At 42.6% G+C, this 17088-nt stretch overlaps 1 protein-coding gene across 2 annotated transcripts in view; it reads right to left on the reverse strand.

Annotated features, from left to right (window-relative positions):
* The window catches only part of LOC311146446 (parafibromin), a 53746-nt gene that overhangs the window by 12585 nt on the left and 24073 nt on the right, over window positions 1-17088 (reverse strand). For both annotated transcript variants that reach the window (XM_084182949.1, XM_084182950.1), the window contains exon 11: window positions 6092-6149. In XM_084182949.1, coding sequence (XP_084039075.1) covers window positions 6092-6149 — 58 coding nt within the window. The remainder of the gene's footprint in view (window positions 1-6091; window positions 6150-17088) is intronic.

The raw sequence follows: 17088 nt of genomic DNA on the forward strand, positions 1-17088 counted from the left end.
TCCAGTGATTCAGTGATTCCTGCGTTTGTAAATTGCTCCCAAGGATGAACCAGACTTGTGGAGGTCTACAATTTTTGGCTGATTTCTTTTGATTTTCCCATGATGTAGGTCTCCCGAGTGGCGCAGTGGTCTAAGGCACTGCATCGCAGTGCTAGCTGTGCCACTAGAGATCCTGGTTCGAATCCAGGCTCTGTCATAGCCGGCCGCGACTGGGAGACCCATGGGGCGGCCCACAATTGGCCCAGCGTCGTCCAGGGTATGGGAGGAAATGGCCGGCAGGGATGTAGCTCAGTTGGTAGAGCATGGCGTTTGCAACGCCAGGGTTGTGGGTTTGATTCCCACGGGGGGCCAGTATGAAAAAAATAATATATAATAATGTATGCACTCACTAACTGTAAGTCGCTCTGGATAAGAGTGTCTGCTAAATGACTAAAAATGTAAATGTCAAGCAAAGAGGCACTGAGTTTGAAGGTAGGCCTTGAAAACATCCACAGGTACACCTCCAATTGACTCAAATTATGTCAATTAGCCTATCAGAAGCTTCTAAAGCCATGACATCATTTTCTGGAATTTTCCAAGCTGTTTAAAAAGGCACAGTCAACTTAGTGTATGTTAACTTTTGACCAACTGTTGGGTTGTGGGTTAGTTTCCCACGGGAGGCCAGTATGAAAAAATTTATGCACTCACTAACTGTAAGTCGCTCTGGATAAGAGCGTCTGCTAAATGACTAAAATGTAAATGTAAATAATCTGTCTGTAAACAATTGTTGGAAAAATTACTAAAGTAGATGTCCTAACCAACTTGCCAAAACTATATTTTGTTAATAAGAAATGTGTGGAGTTGTTGAAAAACAAGTTTTAATGACTCCAACCTAAGTGTATGTAAACTTCCGACTTCAACTGTAGCATCAAGTCACGTATTGCTGTTCTGTTTACCGATTTCAGTTTCACTTGTTCCGAGACACGACCTATAGCTATTTTTGTCCCCGTGCCCAAGGACTCTAAGATAACCTGCCTAAATGACTACCGACCCGTAGCACTGACGTCTGTAGCCATGAAGTGCTTTGAAAGGCTGGTCATGGCTCACATCAACAGCATTATCCCAGAAACCCTAGACCCACTCCAATTTGCATACCGCCCCAACAGATCCACAGATGATGCAATCTCTATTGCACTCCACACTGCCCTTTCCCACCTGGACAAGAGGAACACCTACGTGAGAATGCTATTCATTGACTACAGCTCAGCATTCAACACCATAGTGCCCTCTAAGCTCATCACTAAGCTAAGGATCCTGGGACTAAACACCTCCCTCTGCAACTGGATCCTGGACTTCCTGAAGGGCCGCCCCCAGGTGGTAAGGGTAGGTAACAACACATCTGCCACACTGATCCTCAACACGGGGGCCCCTCAGGGGTGCGTGCTCAGTCCCCTCCTGTACTCTCTGTTCACCCATGACTGCATGGCCAGGCACGACTCCAACACCATCATTAAGTTTGCCGACGACACAACAGTGGTAGGCCTGATCACCGACAACGATGAGACAGCCTATAGGGAGGAGGTCAGAGACCTGGCCATGTGGTGCCAGGACAACAACCTCTCCCTCAACGTGACCAAGACAAAGGAGATGATTGTGGACTACAGGAAAAAAAAGAGGACTGAGCATGCCCCCATTCTCATCGACGGGGCTGTACTGGAACAGGTTGAGAGCTTCAAGTTCCTTGGTGTCCACATCACCAACGAACTATCATGGTCCAAACACACCAAGACAGTCGTGAAGAGGGCACGACAAAGCCTATTCCCCCTCAGGAGACTGAAAAGATTTGGCATGGGTCCTCAGATCCTCAAAAAATTCTACAGCTGCACCATCGAGAGCATCCTGACTGGTTGCATCACCGCCTGGTATGGCAACTGCTTGGCCTCCGACCGCAAGGCACTACAGAGGGTAGTGCGTACGGCCCAGTACATCACTGGGGCCAAGCTTCCTGCCATCCAGGACCTCTATACCAGGCGGTGTCAGAGGAAGGCCCTCAAAATTGTCAAAGACTCCAGCCACCCTAGTCATAGACTGTTCTCTCTGCTACCGCACGGCAAGCGGTACCGGAGTGCCAAGTCTAGGTCCAAAAGACTTCTCAACAGCTTCTACCCCCAAGCCATAAGACTCCTGAACAGCTAATCATGGCTACCCGGACTATTTGCACTGCCCCCCCACCCCATCCTTTTTACGCTGCTGCTACTCTGTTAATTATTTATGCATAGTCACTTTAACTCTACCCACATGTACATATTACCTCAACTACCTCAACTAGCCGGTGCCCCCGCACATTGACTCTGCAACGGTACCCCCCTGTATATATAGCCTCCCTACTGTTATTTTATTTTACTTCTGCTCTTTTTTTTCTCAACACTTTTTTTGTTGTTGTTTTATTTTTACTTTTTTTGTTAAAAATAAATGCACTGTTGGTTAAGGGCTGTAAGTAAGCATTTCACTGTAATGTCTGCACCTGTTGTATTCGGCGCATGTGACCAATAAAATTTGATTTGATTTGATCCTAAGTGTATGTAAACTTCCGACTTCAACTGTAGCATCAAGTCACGTATTGCTGTTCTGTTTACCGATTTCAGTTTCACTTGTTCCGAGACACGACCTATAGCTATTTTTGTCTCCGTTTGTTCAGAGGCTTGGATCCAATGAGTAGCGAGCAGCTGCTTTTGGTATGTTTTCTGTATTTCACTATAGCAAAGCAGCTCTTACTATGGTTTCTACTATGGTTTCTTTTATAGTTAAAGGGCCTGTATTCACAAGGACTCTCAGATTATGAGTGCTGATCCATATATTCTTATGCATTATGCTCTGAAAGGCAAAACTGATCCTATATAAGCTCTCTAACTGAGACTATTTGTGGCGCAGTGGTCTAAGGCACTGCATCGCAGTGCTAGCTGTGCCACTAGAGATCCTGGTTCGAGTCCAGGCTCTGTCGCAGCCGGCCGCGACTGGGAGACCCATGGGCGGCCCACAATTGGTCCAGTGTCGTCCTAGGTAGGGGAGGGTTTGGCCGGCAGGGATGTGGGTTCGTTTCCCACGGGGGGCCAGTATGAAAAAAACAACAAAAAACATGTATGCATTCACTAACTAAGTCGCTCTGGATAAGCGTGTCTGCTAAATGACTAAAATGTAAATATAGGCCCAGATCTCATCCAACAGAGCCATGTGTGTGATCGGAGGCTTCCAAAAATAGATTTGCTGTGATGTTTTTAAACGCTTGCATCTCTTTTCCACTGTTGCCCCACCAAGGACACTAAACAGCATTGATTCTGCCAGAGATACATTTATGCTGGTTGCTGCCTCGATTATTAATAGCTTTTGTGACAGGAGAGATGAGACACCGTGTTGCATTAATGCAACAAACGAACAAATAAGCAGCAAAAGAGAACGACGTTGAAATGTGGGGTTCACAAACCAAATTAAAGTAAAGTTGTCATTAAAGGGACAGATTTTTAAAGATATTTTTTTCATAACTCAAAAGCGGTCCTCTTGAGTTAAGCCCACAACCCAAAATGAATGGAAAGGATAAGCACCATGTAACTTCGATTCGCTGTGCTAATTTTTTTAATTTATTTGGGATTGGAGACAGCTGGGTCTACACATTCAATGGCGTGAGATGTGGACTCATCTTGACTTTAGACTGTACAGTCACATCAAATTCCGTCCTGTTTTCAGACCAGAAAAAGTAACGACCCCTTTAAAACTAATGTGTTGTGTACTGTGGCGATTTGCTCAAATTTACCCACAGCTGAATTTCAGCATTCCTTCCTCCAGGCCAGTGTTTGTGACGTCTGCTACTTTATCAAACTAAGCTCATCTAATAATCTACATCAGCGGTGCGGTGGAAATGTGTCACATTCTGCCTGTCAGGCTATCGCTCATGACGTGGACGGATGTCACACACAAACACTGAACATGACTTTTTCTCTACACAGCCACAGAGACGCCAAATGTCAGAATGGGATAGCAGAACAAACGTGGGATTCAAGGGCCTGAGCGGTGACCTCTACATTTCCACGATAAATGCTATGGGTGGAAACAATGACGGACGCTCGATGACAGCTGCCAAACACTGGTCTGACGGCGCTCCTTGGAGGACGCCGCTCATGGAATTCACAGGACTTTCTAACGTTGCCGTTTGGTGAAGGTCGTGCAACTTTGAAGCAATGACGGTTGTCCCAAGAAAGGTTTTGAAAAGAGTATCCAACGGAGACAGGGGTTAAAGCAACAACAAAAAAATCCCAAGACTGAAACTTATGTCATTCTCAGATCAATTGTTTGGGGCCATGTTAACCTCTCCCCTTTCATGTAAGAAAGTCATGACCATCATGCTTTTAGGGAAAGAGGATAATTTTGTACATGTATTAAACTGCGAGTTTGACAGATTTCAGGCCCCTTGCTCAGGGGGTAGGGTCTGGGGTCCTCCCCTGGAATTTTTTAAATGTAGAAGTACTGAGAAGCTCAGTTCTGGTGACTTTTTAAAAAGGACATTCTACTCAAATTAATTAAAATAAAATGATGCTGATACCATCTAAAATATAATTTCCACCTCCAGAAATTATTTTAACATATTGGATATAGCCTACGCATGGTCTATATTATAGTGCTAATAGCAATAAGCACTATCACCTGTAGCCCAACTGATGAAGCAGTGGCTATATAATGTACACTACCATTGAAAAGTTTGGGGTCACTTAGAAATGTCCTTGTTTTTCGAAAGAAAAGCCATTTTCTCAGACTGGCCAATAAAAATAAAAGATTAAGATGGGCAGTCTGAGATATGGCTTTTTCTTTGCAACTCTGCCTAGAAAGTCAGCATCCCGGAGTCGCCTCTTCACTGTTGACGTTGAGACTGGTGTTTTGTGGATACTATTTAATGAAGCTGCCAGTTGAGGACCTGTGAGGCGTCTGTTTCTCAAACTAGACACTAATGTATTTGTCCTCTTGCTCAGTTGTGCACCGGGGCCTCCCTCTATTCTGGTTAGAGCCAGTTTGCACTGTTCTGTGAAGGGAGTAGTACACAGCATTGTACGAGATCTTCAGTTTCTTGGCAATTTCTCGCATGGAATAGCCTTCATTTCTCAGAACAAGAATAGACTGACGAGTTTCTGAAGAAAGTTCTTTGTTTCTAGCCATTTTGAGCTTGTAATCGAACCAGATACTCAATTAGTCTCAAGAAGGCCAGTTTTATTGCTTCTTTAAATCAGCACAACAGTTTTCAGCTGTGCTAACATAATTGCAAAAGTGTTTTCTAATGATCAATTAGCATTTTAAAATGATAAACTTGGATTAGCAAACACAATGTGCCATTGGAACACAGGACTGATGGTTGCTGATAATGGGCCTCTGTACACCCATGTAGATATTCCATTTTTTTTTTTTATCAGCCGTTTCCAGCTACAATTGCCATTTACAACATTAACAATGTCTACAGTGTGTTTCCGATCAATTTGATCTTATTTTAAATGGACAAAAAAATAGAAATATCCTTGTTTTCCAAAGAAAAGCTAAGTGACCCCAAACTTTTGAACGGTAGTGTACATGGACAAACCCTTTGCTACAGCCTATATGCATTTACCCCATTAGACACTTCATGATTGTTAGGATTACAAATTATGATTATTTTATAATGATTATTAATTATTATAATATGAAAATATAATATACTTTATTTTTTATTACAAAGTAAATATATTTTGTAGAACCGACATGCTTTTTTTTCTTCTGCGTGGCAGTACAGGGGGAGCTACTCAGAGGGAACATTGAGCACAGGGCATGCAGTCCAGCCCATTAACAACATTCTCCATTCAACCCATAAAGATATTGAGGACCTTGAATCACACAAACACCATGTTAGGAGTCCAGCGTGACAACATGGTGTGCAGAGTTTCATTCCAGCCCAGCACCAAAACTTACTTTCTGGACCAGGGTTGGTGGTGACCACTGATACAGTGGTTTTGAAATTACTTGGAAAGCAGTCTCTACAAAAAGCCTACTTTAACACATCTTTTCCATTTGACCAGCTTTGGTGCTGCTAGATACAGACCTGGTCTGGGGACGGGCTGCAGGGCTGGTGTCTGGGCCTTCCTGGCCGACGCTCCCTCCTGAAACACACAAACACACTGGTCAACCTGCAGCTAGGGTTGGCACAGTTACTGTATAACCAATGGTTATGGATGAAGACCGTCATAAAAATAAAATAATCATGAACTCTGTACTGGTACCCCCTGCATATAGACTCGTTATGGTTATTTTATTGTTTTACTTTTCTTAGTTTATTTTGTATGTATTTTTAGGACATTTTCTTTTTTAAATAAATCTGCATTGTTGGTTAAGGGCTTGTAAGTAAGCATTTTATGGTAAGGTCTACACCAGTTGTATTCGGCGCATGTGACAAAAAAAAAAGAGGAAAAAAAGAAAATTGAAGACGGGACGGCCTGGCATTCGTGCGGTTGAGTCTGTTTCTGCGGTTATATGGACTCTTAACAACGCCCCCCACAATGCAGCAGCAGCACACATAGAAATAGAATGGGCTTGGAACCCTCTTACCCTGGCAATCTGACTGGTAAACTCATGGGTACACTCAAAATCAAGTATGTGTAGCTGCAGCCCAATATGGCGAACGGAGTATGGGCGAGTCGAAAGGAGTGGGTGTATGGAAAGCGAATCAGCTAATTGGGCAGATTTGTTGCCACTCAAGACCGTTCTGCGTGGCTGATTGGGCTGCACGATGAGTCGGTGACCAGTGCACCAGTGTATCTACGTGCCTGTCGACCTGCTTCCTACTGGGTATCATGGTCGTGTTGCCGGCGGTAGCTAACGTGGACATTTCTCCCCCCCCCCCACCCCACATTATTTTATTTCAAGTAGGATAGCAGCCGAGTTCCGGCAACGATGTTGCGAGGAGCAGCTGCTAACTAAAGAGGCTGTGTAGCTCCAACTATAACTAATTATTCAACTAGTTACACATTTTGTTAACTAATTGTCCAAGATATCGGTTACATGGAAAAACACTTTTGACAAAAAACACGAAAATGTTGTCTCTACCTGCAGCTAGCAAGGAAAATGGCGGAAAAGAACAGCCTGATGACCCAATTCTAAATGAGATTCATAAAATGAACAAAAATCTCGAAGACAAAATAGCAAAAGTGGGCGGAGATGTGGCTGAAATAAAAAAACATACAGTGGGCGCACTGAAAACAAAAAGTGGACACTCTTACAAACGCAGAAGAGAGGAAATCAACCTTTGAGGACATAAACACCCACCTAAAACGACACTTTAAAAAAATGGAGACTGATTGAAAAACTTGAAGAACGACTTCAATACCAGGAAAATTACAGTCGGAGAAACACACTTCGGATCAGAGGGGTTCCCGAAATCCACATAAATACGGAGGAGTGTGAAAGTGTGATTTTACGCAACCTATTTGATAACACACCGGAGGATGTTAACAACATGACCATTGAGAGAACACGTCGGACACTGACGACACAGCGCCCAGGACCAGCCCCACGCAACCCCCGGCCTATCCTAGTGGAATTGTTCCGATACACCGACAGAGAGAAGGTCCGGCTCAGAGCAAAAGAGCTTAGGACTTTTCACTGGAAGGGACAAAGGTGGAGTTTTTCCCCTGACTTTTCCGAGGTGGTTCAGGACAAGAGAAATGCGTTCACGGAGGTGAGGCATATGAGCATGAAACGGGGACTGAAATACTTGTTTCAATATCCTGCCGTGTTCTGGGTTAGTGTGAGAGGATCACTACGTAGTTTTACAGACCCAAAGGAGGCAAAGAAGTGGGTCACGGACGTCAATGAGGCTGAACAAATTAGCGTGGTAGGCTATGGAAGATCTGCATGGTGGCGGTGGTTCATCATGGATGGACTACCATTTGTCTCTAAGATGATAGGAGAACTATAATTATAATCAGGTCCCTGATGCTTTTTTTTAGATAAATCCAAAATTGGTCTAACCAGGACCTAAAAAACTCAAGCAGCAATTAAAACACTGTGTAAAGATGCTGGTCTTTATGATATATGGAGATTGACCAATCCAACCGCTCGTGATTACACATTATTTTCGAATAGGCACACTGTTTATTCACGCATCGACTACTTCCTGATCTCACACTCTCTCATAGATAAAGGGGGTGCTTGCAGTGTGGGCACGTTAGCTATGTCAGATCATGCACCCATTGATCTGACTGTTGGAATAGGTGAAGAAAGAGAAACATGTAAATGTTTGCGAATGAACACGAGCATCTTACAGGACAAGGTGTTTTGTGAATTCCTTATGTGATTGAACATTGTATGTTGGTGCTTTTCTATAAAACACACTGTGTTCATGCAAGTGACTGATTGAACGAATCCTCACTACCAATATCGGCAATTTGGCAGTACGCCCAGAACCTTGTTTAGAGAAAGGAATATCTCAGTTTCAAGGTCTCAGCTTAGAGAGAAGAAGCCTCGTGAGGTATTGGTCTGTCACATGCATGACCCAGTATTGGTTGGTCACATGAATGAAGCAAACGTCAATGATTAATTAATTATGAATAAGCTAAATCATGCAAATATGACTTGTCTGCAGCATATAAGAGAACTAACGGGACTCCCCTGTTAGAGCTTCTGACAGACGTTTACTATGGTGCATTAAGTTTGTTGGAACCTCTTCAGCGTGCTGACAAACAATGATTCATTTAAGATTGACTTAGAGAGTGTCCCTGTGTAAGAATTTCCACAACAATTTGGCATCAACGAACAGGATGATTGAGTCTGCCTGCAGAGCTTTCCAGTGGTTGGTCTGCGAAGAAAACCGGTGGTGCATTTTATGAAGCGTGAGGGAAATTCCCGCCTGACCAAAAGACGACGAGACCCGCCCAGAACAGACCATTACTGTGAGCTTCCTAGGAGACACATCATCCGCAAACAATTGAGGGACGGCAACTGATTTCAGTAAGTTAATTTAAATGAATCTGTAGAAAAAATATGATACAAAATAAAAGTACGGCGAGTAACGCATAAAAAGGTACCCATTGTCTTATAGAGAGAATAATAATAATAATAATAATAATAAAATATGCCATTTAGCAGCCGCTTTTATCCAAAGCGACTTACAGTCATGGGTGCATACATAAACAATTTTTGTGTATGGGTGGTCCCGGGGATCGAAACCACTACCTTGGCGTTACAAGCGCCGTGCTCTACCAGCTGAGCTACAGAGGACCACGGAAGACTATTCACTAGTTTTATGAGAACTAGAGCGAGGGCGTAACGGTACCATGGAAAGCCCCGCTGACAGCTGTCTCTAGGCATTTATAAGAAACGTCTACGTGGTCTGCAGCCACTACAAAATAACAAGGTATTTTCGAATACGGGGTGTTATTTATATGTATAGCAAGTAGCGGCAAGAGAACCGTCGAAGATACATTTTGTGCATAGCAAGTAACGACAAGAGAATCGTTGAAGATGCACATGGGGTAATGAGGGATTGATGTTAAATTAGTGGCCGCTCACTTGTAAAGGCCTGGTCCCCTGCTCTCGTGTTTATGTCATCTGTTGTTTGGGCTAGAGATAACCTTCCTGTGAAACAATAGATAGCCAGCAGTACACACTGAACTCAAACAGGCTGGAAGCGAGACAGTGGGGAAATTAGGGACAGTTTGTACAGAATTCCATGTCAACACAACAGGTCAAATTTACAATGATTACAAGAGAGGGGCTCTGGGATTGTTTACTTTAGAAGGTGCCTATTCGATGTGTCTTAAGTATAATTCTGTATACGACTGATGGAATGTCCGCTACCAAGTGTTTTTTTCATGTTTATCAATGATTCTGTATCTCTCCTTTGAAAGGCTTCCTAAGGCAAGTGCCTTGGGAGAGCAGTTAAAGGTACCCGGATCCAGCTGTTAAGGGAGCTCCCAAATAAAGTAAGGCCTGGCCATTATTATTATTTTTTCCCTACATACACAAGCCAGCACCCACACACAACCCACCTGTTAATGAATATTTGTTAGTGGTTAATACTCTGATTTATTGTGTGGGGTCTTTATTTTGGTTTTAGGATACTGTACACAAATGACATTTTCTGAAGTTTCTATTGTCAGAGTTTTGGGTGCACACATGTCAATTCTCTTGATTCGAATAAATGTACTGAAAAACCCAATGCAAACCTGATACACAAAATGTTTGAAATATCTTTAAATAATGCCTGAGGTACAGGAAAACAAACACTCACTTAATAGGGCTGACTGACCTCTGTACTGACTTCCTGGTGAGGCCTGATCACCCTCACTAGAAATACTGGAGACATTGGGTGAGATTTAAATGGGCTACAGTGAGGGAAAAAAGTATTTGATCCCCTGCTGATTTTGTACGTTTGCCCACTGACAAAGAAATGATCAGTCTATAATTTTTATGGTAGGTTTATTTGAACAGTGAGAGACAGAATAACAACAAAAAAATCCAGAAAAATGCATGTCGGAAATGTTATAAATTGATTTGCATTTTAATGAGGGAAATAAGTATTTGACCCCCTCTCAATCAGAAAGATTTCTGGCTCCCAGGTGTCTTTTATACAGGTAACGAGCTGAGATTAGGAGCACAATCTTAAAGGGAGTGCTCCTAATCTCAGCTTGTTACCTGTATAAAAGACACCTGTCCACAGAAGCAATCAATCAATCAGATTCCAAACTCTCCACTATGGCCAAGACCAAAGAGCTCTCCAAGGATGTCAGGGACAAGATTGTAGACCTACACAAGGCTGGAATGGGCTACAAGACCATCGCCAAGCAGCTTGGTGAGAAGGTGACAACAGTTGGTGCGATTATTCGCAAATGGAAGAAACACAAAATAACTGTCAATCTCCCTCAGCCTGGGGCTCCATGCAAGATCTCACCTCGTGGAGTTGCAATGATCATGATAAGGGTGAGGAATCAGCCCAGAAACTACACGGGAGGATCTTGTCAATGATCTCAAGGCAGCTGGGACCATAGTCACCAAGAAAACAATTGGTAACACACTACGCCGTGAAGGACTGAAATCCTGCAGCGCCCCGCAAGGTCCCCCTGCTCAAGAAAGCACATATACAGGCCCGTCTGAAGTTTTCCAATGAACATCTGAATGATTCAGAGGAGAACTGGGTGAAAGTGTTGTCGTCAGATGAGACCAAAAACGAGCTCTTTGGCATCAACTCAACTCGCCGTGTTTGGAGGAGGAGGAATGCTGCCTATGACCCCAAGAACACCATCCCCACCGTCAAACATGGAGGTGGAAACATTATGCTTTGGGGGTGTTTTTCTGCTAAGGGGACAGGACAACTTCACCGCATCAAAGGGACGATGGACGGGGCCATGTACAGTCAAATCTTGGGTGAGAACCTCCTTCCCTCAGCCAGGGCATTGAAAATGGGTCGTGGATGGGTATTCCAGCATGACAATGACCCAAAACACACGGCCAAGGCAACAAAGGAGTGGCTCAAGAAGAAGCACATTAAGGTCCTGGAGTGGCCTAGCCAGTCTCCAGACCTTAATCCCATAGAAAATCTGTGGATGGAGCTGAAGGTTCGAGTTGCCAAACGTCAGCCTCAAAACCTTAATGACTTGGAGAAGATCTGTAAAGAGGAGTGGAACAAAATCCCTGAGATGTGTGCAAACCTGATGGCCAACTACAAGAAACGTCTGACCTCTGTGATTGCCAACAAGGGTTTACCACCAAGTACTAAGTAATGTTTTGCAGAGGGGTCAAACACTTATTTCCCTCATTAAAATGCAAATCAATTTATAAAAATTTTTACATGCGTTTTTCTGGATTTTTGTTGTTGTTATTCTGTCTCTCACTGCTCAAATAAACCTACCATTAAAATTATAGACTGATCATGTCTGTCAGTGGGCAAACGTACAAAATCAGCAGGGGATCAAATACTTTTTTTCCTTCACTGTATGTAAACACTAATAATTAGAAGAAGTTTATAATTAATCAACAGTCCCATGTGTGATTCGGACCATGAGAAGGACAGAGAGAGAGCACTGCCCCTGAAATGGGACACCTGTCTCTAGTCTATTTCCCATTACCTTATGGAATCCAATTAAGTTAAGATGGAGTCATCAAGGGTTGTTATTCAAATTGTATTTGTTATTTTGATTTCACAGGCAGTGCTGTTGTTTTTTTGGATGCATAAATCACGATGTGAGTCATGTGTCCAAAAGGGGGAATTACCAGTCCCCAGGGGTATCAGGTTGATTGTTGAGGTCTGCACACTGCGAAATGTATGGTCATTTCGGCTAAGAATGCATTGAGACACTAATCTGTCATTACCACAAGTGATGAGAAAATAAACATAAGATGAATATACTGTATGTCAATGTAAATGTACATTCTGCCAGTATCGGTTTGTGTTAAGTTGAGGGTCTTAAATTAAAGTGATAGAACCAACATGAAGCACTAAGGACTGTCATTCTAAATTTGGGTTGGATAATTTATCAATAGTTATAATTATGATTTGGAAAGGCAAGGCTTCTAGAGACAGAGCTATTCCACTAAAATGTGAGGAGAGCCACTAGATTGTAGCTTGGGCTAACCTTGCCCCAATCTCATTCTTATCAAGGATGGTATGAAACTGTTATAACGTGTTCTCTCTCTTCCCTGTGAAAGTCAATATGACCAAATTCAGAGAGATCTCTAGAGACGCAGAGGAAATTGGCAATACTAAAAGAATTGTGTAAATTGGCTCTTGACTATCTTTTGGCAGGTCAAGGGGGCACTTGTGCAATCATTGGCGATGAATGTTGTACTTTGTCCCAGATCACTCTTCTAATTGTGACTGATCTTGCCGAATACATTGCCACTGTTGCTAAGAATAATTCCCCAAAACCAGAAATTGCCCAATGGGATGCAGTGTGTGTTTTTTTGTTTGTTTAATTTGCTTAATTTTGTTATTAACATGCTGTAAGGCGATCTGTGCCTCTCTGGCTGGTAAGATTTCAGCAGCTATCATGTTGTTTTCTGCTCCTCCAGAGGATGGTGAAACTAATAAGCCGCCAACTCTGGATGAGCTCCCATTTCCCCCTGTAGATAGGGACGATGAGTAATGATTGAAGGTAGTTTTGAGGGTAAGGTCATCTAAACCCTTAAGCCTGTTGCCATTATGTGGAACACTGAGCTGATGACCCAGAACAAACCTTTTGAAGGTCTTAGCAGAATTGTTCAACAACAGGGTTTTATATTTGACTAAGTCGATGTCCCAGGGACATCAGGTCAATCCAACCCGATTGTGGTAAGAGATATGGAAACAATGGTTAACATTGAGATTTATTAACCTCTGAATCTACAGATCCTTGCGTATGTGTGCATTTTATATACTCAATGCCGTTGATTAGAACCTTTTGATAGTAGATTTGAGATTTATTGTGATTCATTATAATTATGTAGTTAATAGAAGTATAACCTTTATTATGATGTATTATAATAATGTAATTTGATAGAACCTCCTTTTGATAGAAGCTCAAATCTAATGCTTACTTTGAGTGATAAGAGGATGGTATGTTGAATATTGAAAATATTTAATACATTGATTGACACAGGTGAGCTCCCATCTTCTATGAGTGATGCAGTATTCACCCTAATCCTCAAAAAGGGAAAGGATCCTCTATGAGTGTGGGAGCTACTGCCCAATTTCTTTGATAAATTGTGATGGAAAATTGTTTACAAAACTTCTGGCTATGAGGGTGAATCATATCATTAAGAAAATCATAAATCCAGACCAGGTTGGATTTGTGAAAGGCAGAACTTCATCTGATTATCTTAGACGCCTATTGCATGTAATCTGGAAGGCAAAATATTTGGATACTTCAGATTATCCCTAGACGCAGAGAAAGCCTTTGATAGGGTGGGCTAGGACTACCTGCATTATATAATAAATACATTTGGATTTGGACAGGGCTTTCAGAATATTTTCAATTTATGTACAACGACCCCAAATCCATAGTCACTAACGGACTACGATCATCTCCATTTTCAGTAGGACGAGGCACGAGACAAGGTGACTCTCTCTCAGCTCTCCTATGTATTATAGCATTAGAACCATTAGCCGAAGCCATTAGGCTGCATCAGTCAATCAAAGGGGTTACTATGGGAGGTAGGGAGAATAAACTACTGCATTATGCAGACAACATATTACTATTAATGTCAGACCCCCAACTCCCCATATCACCTTTACTGGACCTTGTAAATGCATTTTCAGAGATATCGGGCAATAATATTTTTTCTTTTCACCTTTAGTTAACTAGGCAAGTGAGTTAAGAACAAATTTGTATGTGGAGGATGAGGGCTGCAGTAGGTATCTCAGATAGGGGGGAGTGAGGCCTAAGAGGGTTTTATAGATAAGCATCAACCAGTGGGTCTTGCGACAGGTATACAGAGATGACCAGTTTACAGAGGATGATAGAGTGCAGTGATGTGTCCTATAAGGAGCATTGGTGGCAAATCTGATGGCCGAATGGTAAAGAACATCTAGCCGCTCGAGAGCACCCTTACCTGCCGATCTATAAATTACTTCTCCGTAATCTAGCATGGGTAGGATGGTGATCTGAATCAGGGTTAGTTTGGCAGCTGGGGTGAAAGAGGAGCGATTACGATAGAGGAAACCAAGTCTAGATTTAACCTTAGCCTGCAGCTTTGATATGTGCTGAGAGAAGAACAGGGTACCATCTAGCCATACTCCCAAGTACTTGTATGTGGTGACTACCTCAAGCTCTAAACCCTCAGAGGTAGTAATCACACCGGTGGGGAGAGGGACATTCTTCTTACCAAACCACATTACCTTTGTTTTGGAGGGGTTCAGAACAAGGTTAAGGGCAGACAAAGCTTGTTGGACACTAAGAAAGCTTTGTTGTAGAGCGTTTAACACAAAATCCGGGGAGGGGCCACCTGAGTATAAGACCATCATCTGCATATAAAATGGATGAGAGAGCTTCCTACTGCCTGAGCTATGTTGTTAATGTAAATTGAGAAGAGCATGGGGCCTAGGATCGAGCCTTAGGGTACTCCCTTGGTGACAGGCAGTGGCTGAGACAGCAGATGTTCTGACTTTATACACTGCACTCTTTGAGAGAGGTAGTTAGCAAACCAGGCCAAAGACCCCTCAGAGACACCAATACTCCTTAGCCGGCCCACAAGAATGGAATGGTACCGTATCAAAAGCTTTGGCCAAGTCAATAAAAATAGCAGCACAACATTGCTTAGAATTAAGGGCAATGGTGACATCATTTAGGACCTTTAAGGTTGCAGTGACACATCCATAACCTGAGCGGAAACCAGATTGCAAACCAGAGAGAATACTATAGACATCAAGAAAGCCAGTCAGTTGATTATTGATAAGTTTTTCCAACACTTTTGATAAACAGGGCAAAATAGAAATAGCTTGATCTCCCCTATAAATTAAGGAAGCACCATGGCTGCCTTCCAAGCAATGGAAACCTCCCCAGAGAGGAGAGAAAGGTTAAAAAGGTCAGAGACAGGCTCGGTGATGATAGGAGCTACAACCTTAAAGAAGAAAGGAGCTAAACCATCTGACCCAGATGTTTTTTGGGGGTCAAGTTTAAGGAGCTCCTTTAGCACCTCAGACACAGTGACCGCTAGCAGGGAGAAACTTTGTAGCGGGAGAAAAAGAGAGGGAGGAGCAGCGGGGCTAGTTGCATTAGAAGGGCTGGGAGATGAGGAAATGTTGGACGGGCAAGGATGCATGGCTGAGTCAAATAGGAATCCTGACTTAATGAAGTGGTGATTAAAGAGCTCAGCCATGTGCTCCTTGTCAGTAACAACCACATCAACATTAAAATTGACCAAAACTGAAGTAATGCCCCTATCAAAACATTGTCTGAGAAATTACTTCCTCAGCTGGAGGTTTTAATGGGTCCCTAAAAACTTGAGGTACCTGGGGATCGCTTTAAATCCTGGTCTAGAGAACATGATTTCTGAAAACCTTGACCCACTATTGAACAAAATTAAACTCCAGTTTAAGAGCTGGGATAAGCTACAAATCTGATTATGGCGTAGGTTACAGGTTATAAAGATGGTCATAGCGCCTACACTGAATTACGTCATCAGCATGTTACCACTATCCATACCTGTCTATACTTTTAAATCCATAGACAAAATTATTACTGAGATATATATATAGCCACCTTATTAGGTGGATTTAATGGAACTTGTAAGGCCTAAAGGCTGTATGGGAAAAAGACTTGGAGGTAACATTTGGAGAGGAGGAATGGAATATATAATAGTACAACAGATGCTCCTCCCTATGAGAGATGTCCGGTCCAAGCTGATTCAATTTAAAAGTGTTCAATAGGATTTATTGGACTCTTCCGAGGTTGAACAGAATATGTTTGATAGAATCTAACCTATGCTGGAGAAGTACAGGTGACATGATGTTCTGTAACTGTCCAAGCTTGCTTACCTTTTGGCAGAAGGTAATGGAAAAGATTGGGGATATTCTGGGTACCACAATACTTGGAAATCCTGCTTTGCTATTACTGAATTTAACTAAAGGATATCGAAAGACTGAGAAGCTCATGTTAAAACTGGCTAAAAGTTGCTCTAACCACAGCCAAAAGAGTCATATTGAGACACTGGAGAGAGAAGGATCCTCCCTCATATAAGGAATGGTATATAGCCTTGGTAGAAACAGCTTCATATGAAAAAGATTGATTTATAAAATGAATGGTGAACGCGATAACTTTTCTGACATCTTGGGCCATTCTCTCTCAGACATAGAAAACAATATGTAATGGCCTGATAGACTACAGACATGCATAGAACACGGGTAGGGTCTTTTGTTTTGTTAGAATGGATTAGGTATATCATTTTTGGTTGGCACGTGGTGCCCGGTTTGGGGAGCTGTTTTCGAATTGTCATTGTGGGGTGTTGTGTGTTGATTGATAAGGAAGGTTTTTTTATTTGGTCCGTTTTGGAGTGGGGTTGTGGCGTGGCAGGGGTCTGGGTGCTTTCCGAATGCACTGTATATTCATGTCTGTCACTGTATATTCATGT

The sequence above is a fragment of the Coregonus lavaretus genome (assembly GCF_964263955.1).
Source record: "Coregonus lavaretus genome assembly, chromosome: 19".
NCBI classification, from domain to species: domain Eukaryota; kingdom Metazoa; phylum Chordata; class Actinopteri; order Salmoniformes; family Salmonidae; genus Coregonus; species Coregonus lavaretus.